This window comes from Phaseolus vulgaris, chromosome 3 (genome assembly GCF_000499845.2).
Source record: "Phaseolus vulgaris cultivar G19833 chromosome 3, P. vulgaris v2.0, whole genome shotgun sequence".
NCBI lineage: Eukaryota > Viridiplantae > Streptophyta > Magnoliopsida > Fabales > Fabaceae > Phaseolus > Phaseolus vulgaris.
In genome coordinates, this window is record NC_023757.2 from 13,658,387 (window position 1) to 13,665,547 (window position 7,161).

At 33.9% G+C, this 7,161-nt stretch overlaps 1 protein-coding gene across 1 annotated transcript; it reads left to right on the forward strand.

Annotated features, from left to right (window-relative positions):
* The first annotated feature begins 5,318 nt into the window (after nt 1-5,318).
* Nucleotides 5,319-7,161, forward strand: LOC137806739 (1-aminocyclopropane-1-carboxylate oxidase). Its single transcript, XM_068606998.1, has 4 exons — nt 5,319-5,512; nt 5,631-5,857; nt 5,949-6,282; nt 6,625-7,161. Exons 1-4 carry the CDS (start codon nt 5,408-5,410, stop codon nt 6,913-6,915), a joined length of 957 nt encoding a protein of 318 aa, XP_068463099.1. The 5' UTR covers nt 5,319-5,407; the 3' UTR covers nt 6,916-7,161.

Consider the following 7,161-nt stretch of genomic DNA (forward strand, 5'->3'; position numbering starts at 1 on the left):
CTTTTAAAACAAGAATGAATTTATCTCAGGAAACAATTGATAAGAAATTCAGTTTACCAAAAACAGCAAACAAAACAGCAAAACCAGAAAAACAATCGATTGTTTATACCAGCAAACAACAAACAAAACTGAAATTAAAGAGTTAAGGATAGAGAGATTGCACACAGATGTTTATACTGGCTCACTCCAAACCCAGAGCTACATCCAGTCTTCTTAGAAACCCTGAGGAAATCCACTAAGCAATCATAACTTGATCACTTACACAACAACCAAGAGAATGACCTTGAACACCTCAAGACACACACTCTTCTTGGCCAACACACCAACACCAAGATTGCTGATCTTGATCCCCTCAAGAACACACAGCCAATCTCAGCAAACACAAAAACGAAACTTGTTTCACAAAGTACAAGGATTAAACTTGTTACAGAAGATAATCTGAAATCAATACAAGCAGAATCCTATTCCACAACTTTGATCAATCACAAACTTTCAGCAATCTCAGCTCTTTGAAAAACTCAAAAACTCTTAGCAAAAACTTGTCAAAGATTGATTCTCAAATCTGTTTTTCTGAAATTATTCAAAGATGTAGTTTGTTATCAAATCTTAACAAACTCTTAAATTGCATTAAAAGATTGGTCAAAGCATTTAATGACTGGAGCGTAATCAGTTAAATCATTTAAAGCTCAGTCAAAGATAAAACGGTTTTTATGTTATGGTCCCAAAATAAACAATCAGTTGTTTATTCGAATCAATCGGTTGTTTTGGTTCTTAACAGTTCAACCATTTTAAAAACAGTTTTCAATCTTTTTCTCAAAACATCTAAGTATAAACAATCGGTTGTTTCGACAAAACAATCGGTTGTTTTAACTTAGTTTGAAAACATTTTACTTTCACAAAGATTGAGATGCTTATGCTTTAGATTCGATCAAGGGGTGGATTACAATACTCAAACTACCCCAGAACTATACTAAACCAGCACAACAACACCAAGCACAGCCAAGGCTTCAACATCCTTTAAAGGGTTTGGATTCTTCAAAGCTTGAACACCACTTGGTTCAACAAAAACAACACTAAGCGCTCAAATTTTTTCCCATGTTCGTGGTGGCCTTCTCAGGAAAATGCAAAATTCGTGTTGTATTTACGTCTTTCACAATATCCCTTTGAGATATTGGTAGTTTCGATGGAAACCACGTCCTTTCCTCTCTTCTCTCATAAGGCTTTCTTGCTTCATACGTATAAGAACCTCCTCCAATTCTTCCTCCATATGAACCTCCTCCCGATTTTTCCTCCCTTCACGTCTTCAACGCACCCCCACTTCCGTTAGCCGAACGAACTCTTATTACCTCTTTTTCTACCTTTGATTGCGACCCATCTTCACTCTTCTCTCCTCTATCTTCTTCCTAGCGAACTCTTCCACTTTGACATACGATACAATCCAAAGATTAATATCCGCCATGTTTGCCGGTCTTTTCTTCACCAGAGATTCTCCAAACGATCCTGACCTTAACTGTCTAATGAAAGCCTCCACACACATTCCTTCATTAGGCTGGGAAATTTGAACTACCACTTCGTTAAAACGATGCAAATATTGTTTTACCGCCTCTCCCCTGGCCTGCCTTACATCAAATAAATCTGCCGTGTCTGGAAGTTTAGTTTTATTTGCCGCAAAATGAGCAACCAATAACCTAACAAAAACCTCTAGTGATGTCACCGATCCTTCTGGAAAATTGTTGAACCAATCTAACCTCGTATCTGTTAAGGATCCTGCCAGCATTTTACATCGGACGGCGTCCGACCCTCCATATATCAGCATTTGCGCCCTAAAATTCTTTACGTGGGCATTCAAATCTTGCTTCCCATTGAACGAGCCAATCTTAGGAAAAACATAATTCGCTGGAATTGGTTCATTCAAAATTTCAAACGAAAACAATTGAAAATCTGGCTCCACGTCCTCCATTACTCGCTTCCCCACACTCCGAGCCTCCGTCTGCCTTTGAAGCTCCTCATTTTGCCTTAGGAGTTGCTCTTGACCCCTTAATGCTTCCTTCACTCTCATCCTTGTCTCCTCCTAAATCCTCTCGAATTCCTCAGCTTGTTCATTATTTCGTCTCCTCATGGTCTCCATCATCTCCATCAAAGTCCTAGTTGCGTTTGGGGTATGATCTCCATTTGGTACAACATTTACCTCCTCCTCCACTACTGCTTTTCTTCCTTCCCTCATTTTTGTTTGTCTCAATTAGTGGCACAGGAAAAAAATTACTTGCCCCACGGTGGGCGCCAAATGTTCTAAATAGAAGTATAGGTGACCCTCTACCTAGAACATCAAAAGTGGTTAAGGATAGGAACACCCTTTCACCGGTGAGTATTCAATGTATTAGGTCCCCCTTTCCAGTAACATATTACATAGTATATATGGGTGCATTCCTATCCTCCATCTTACGGTTATGATTTTGTCTTAACTGAGTATTTAAAGCTAATTACTCTGAATCCCATGCCTCGTGCCATGATGTCTATCTACTATCATGATTGACAACCGATCTTGATACACCCAGGATCGGGTCAGACCCATATTGTTACAGTAAGAGATAGATTAAGAAAATGAGATAAAAAAAAATAAAAATAAAAAACTGCTCACATAGGGACTCTCGTGGATCAAGATAAGTGTCTATCTCTATTATAATTGAATATGATGTGTGAGAATCATAGTTTGTAAGATCCTTAAAATAATGATGTACATTATTGTTTATTAGTGTCATTAGTGTACGTTTTGATTTTTACCATATCCACCAACTATCGGTTAACAACTGAGAGCTAATAATTTGAGAAAGAACTTGAGGACCTTTCATCTTGTTGGGAATGTTAGTGTGTTCCATTCTTAGTATATGTGATTAATATATAAGAAGCTTAATTATAATATTATTTTATTTTTTTAATGAAATAAAAGAAGACAATATATAGTTTAGGAATAATGATTATTTGTAGAACTTGGTTATAAATTTGTTGCTAAAGGCTAATTTATAGAATCTGCCATATCTATTTTTTTTTTGTGTATTTTGTCTGCATAATTAATTAATGAAAGAATATGTAGAAGTGGGGTGTGGGTGATGAGTCTGTGAGGAAGTAGAAGTAGGGACCCTTTGCTACCAAAATGAAGAGTATGAACATGGTAGTGCTCCATCACGATGTCAACATACTCTCACATTCCACCATTGTCTCCTCTTTCTTCTAAAAACTTTGAGATTAGATTTTTTCCCATTCTTTATCTATTTTTCCTTTCCTTTTCCCCAGATTAAACTTTCCTAACCCAATTTCTGTATTCCTTTAAAATTTGCAGTAAATATTTTAACTTCACACTACCCTTCTTCACTAATAAAGTAACCTAATGGACCCATTTTCTTTTAAAATATGTATATATCAACAAATATATACGAAAAGTGGTCAAGCTTCACTTAAATTAAGTCTTCTTTGTATAACAGATTCTAAGTTTAATTAAGCTTTTAATACTTTGGATATTTTAATTGAGTTTGTATTAGCAATTTTCATTCTATTTACTGTTTCAATTATTTTTTATTTTTAAGTATTTATTTTATTTTGTTTTACTTGTGCATTCAATGAGAATGTATTTATTCTCCAAAAAAAAATTCAATTTGTTTGTTAACTTCTCATTTTCTCTCCATAATTGACAAAAATTAGACAAAAAAAATAAAAATATATATATTTTATTTAACATTATATTTTAATAGAAAATGTACATGTATGGACAAAGAAGGGCCTAGATAATATCTAAATCTGGTTGTACAATTGTTGATGTGTTGACCTTCTCGCTCTTTTCTTTAAGTCTCCTCATTTCGTTATTGGTGCTCGATCGGGGTGAACCTAAAAAAAGTACTTTGACGCTCAAGTAAAGGGTGTATATTGTAACTGATTAAAGCATACATTACACCTCTGTAAAGAGTTTTATTTATAGTGTTGGTTATAGGTCTTTGCCATGGTAGGTCATATATCAATTATTGACTAATATGCATCGTGATCCCTGATTAGTAGGGAGGAGGTATATTGGTATATTGGAATATCTAGAGAATATTTATAACATCTTTTAGTTAATCGGTATTTAGTTGATTTGTCAGATATATTTTCCACATATTTCGATATATGAATGTTACTCATTCGGTCAATCACCAGGTCCAAGACTGACTCGTCCAGTACCGACCGATATAGAAAATATTTTTAGATATTTTTAGTTCACTTAATATCAACAATTTTTATTTTATTCGTTGGTTAAAATCATTTATATTTTTTTGTCTAAAATGTTATGTCATTTTATTTTTTCACTCAATGAGAAAGTATGACACTTAGTAGTGTATTTAATTCTTCTATCAACTCACTCACTCTTTTCTTCTTTAATCTTTTTCAATTAATTGATCAAGTTGTTCATTTATAGTGAAGAACAAAAAATAAAACAATATTTTTAACGTTGTCTATCTATGAATTTAAAATAGGAAGAAGAAAGTAAAATAGTTATGTTTATCTTATTAATAAATAAATAAATAAAATAGTTTAAAAAAAATAGTTAACACCCAACTGAACAATTTTTTTTAATAAAAAACTTAATTAAAAATATTTAAATGATTAAATCTAGATTTTAAGTATAATTTAATATAAGAAACTAATTTATAAAATAAGGTTTATATTTTTATTGTATATTATAATTTAATAATATATATAATTAATGGTAGCCCTCTCTTCTAAGAATGCCTTGGATTCACTGATTTTCAACTTAAACATTATTATAAATATTCAATTCTTGCCCACTTCGTTAAAGAAAGGGAAATTTTACTATTCAATCGTACGTACATTATGACGCAATTGAAAATATTTGATTCTCATAATAATTATTTGGAGAATAAAAAAGATGTAACAGTGTACAATTAAAAATTGTCTGCGCACATACATGTAGGTCTTAATTATACGAGCTCTAATAATTTATCTTTAAGAAAGTATTTTAACAAATTGTACTTTAAGTATAATTTGAGAAATGAAATTAATATTTTACAAAAGTATGAACATATTGAGCTGAAACGGTATTTATAATTATATGTGCTTAGAGTGGAAACAGAGCACCCAACACTTGGAGGATGTTCAGTTTTTGAAAAGATTAGTCACATAAATTTTTTGTTACAAAATATTTAATTGATTTGTTAAGAATTTAAATTTAAATTTTAATAGGAAGGTAGCCATGAAGAGCACTAGACAAGGCATAACTTTATCTGTTTTATATATTTGAATTAAATAATTTGTTGATTAGGCATTCTGGTTTCTATAAATTGCTCCCTGGACAAAGGCACTCCTCACAGCATATACATTCGCAGAGGCTATTAAAGTGAGAGAAAAAGAAAATCTAGAAATGGAGAATTTTCCAGTTGTTGACATGGGGAACCTTAACAATGAAGAGAGAGGAGCAACCATGGAGAAAATAAAAGATGCCTGTGAGAATTGGGGTTTCTTTGAGGTACTTTCAAACATCTATTCCAAGTTGTCCATGTTCTCCTTCATGTTTTTGTTTCAAAAATCAAACGTTTTGGCTTTGTAGGATAACATATTCCTTGTTTTTGTTTTCTTTTGTGAAGTTGGTGAACCATGGGATATCCCTAGAGTTGATGGACTCCGTGGAGAGGCTCACAAAAGAGCACTACAGAACGTGTATGGAACAAAGGTTCAAGGAAATGGTAGCAAGCAAAGGTTTGGAGTCTGCTCAGTCTGAAATCAATGACTTGGACTGGGAAAGCACCTTCTTTTTGCGCCATCTTCCTGTCTCTAACATTTCAGAGATCCCTGATCTTGGTGAAGATCACAGGTTTTGCTCCACACCACTATATATGTACTTGTTTGAGTCATTCTTTTTTGTGAGTGATTCAGAGACCATTTTTTTTATGAGGGTGTTTCAGGAAGGTGATGAAGGATTTTGCAGTGGAACTGGAGAAACTGGCTGAGCTACTTCTTGACTTGCTGTGTGAGAATCTTGGGCTGGAGAAAGGGTATCTGAAGAAGGTGTTCTATGGGTCAAAGGGTCCAAATTTTGGCACCAAAGTTAGCAACTACCCTCCTTGTCCCAAGCCAGAGCTCATAAAGGGTCTGAGAGCTCACACAGATGCTGGTGGCATCATTCTACTGTTCCAAGATCACAAGGTCAGTGGATTGCAGCTCCTCAAGGATGGTCACTGGATTGATGTTCCCCCAATGCGCCACTCCATTGTCATCAACCTTGGAGACCAACTTGAGGTATATTGCTTTTCTATATTCACAAATAAACATACACACATGCACATGCACTTCCTCAATATTATAATTTTTCACTTTACCCAAATCTCAAATCATGTTGGCTTAATGACATACAATGAACAATACATTAATTGACACTGTAAACAAATGTTGTGTTTATTAACATAAAATAATACCCATCTTGACAGAGTAAAAACTTTTATACTGAGAACACATTGTTGTTCCTTATTAAGTTCCTTATCATATTGAAAAGAAAGGTGACAGGGAATGGAATAACTTGGGGGAAAGAATGCAAAAAAATTGTCCAATAATTGAACAGCTTGGTGTTTCTGGTAAAAACAGGTGATCACAAATGGAAAATACAAGAGTGTGGTGCACCGTGTGATTACCCAAAGTGATGGGAACAGAATGTCCATAGCCTCGTTTTACAATCCAGGCAATGATGCAGTGATTGCTCCAGCAGCAGCCATGGTGAAGGAAGATGAGAGTAGCCAAGTTTATCCCAAGTTTGTTTTTGATGATTACATGAAGCTCTATGCTGGCCTTAAATTCCAGGCCAAAGAGCCAAGATTTCAAGCTATGAAGGCCATGGAGTCATCCAACATTAATTTGGGGCCAATAGCAACTGTCTAAGCCTCAACTTGGACCATTATACTATACTATATAATATTATATTATATTAGTTATAATAATAATAATATATGTTCACTATGGTATCTTTCTTTGCATGTGTAGCATAAACCAAATATATGGTTTAAAAATAAAAGATTAGTTTGATATGATAGTTTATTCATGTAATGTCAGTGATGGTTAAGTTGGTTTCATGTATTTGATTCACTTCTTTTATTAGAAAGTAACACCATCTTTGCCATTTTGTAA

Coding starts and splice junctions, on each gene's coding strand:
- LOC137806739 (XM_068606998.1), top strand. CDS start 5,408: ATGGAGAATTTTCCAGTTGTTGACATGGGGAACCTTAACAATGAAGAG. Junction 5,513..5,630: donor AGAATTGGGGTTTCTTTGAG/GTACTTTCAAAC, acceptor TCTTTTGTGAAG/TTGGTGAACCATGGGATATC. Junction 6,283..6,624: donor ACCTTGGAGACCAACTTGAG/GTATATTGCTTT, acceptor TGGTAAAAACAG/GTGATCACAAATGGAAAATA.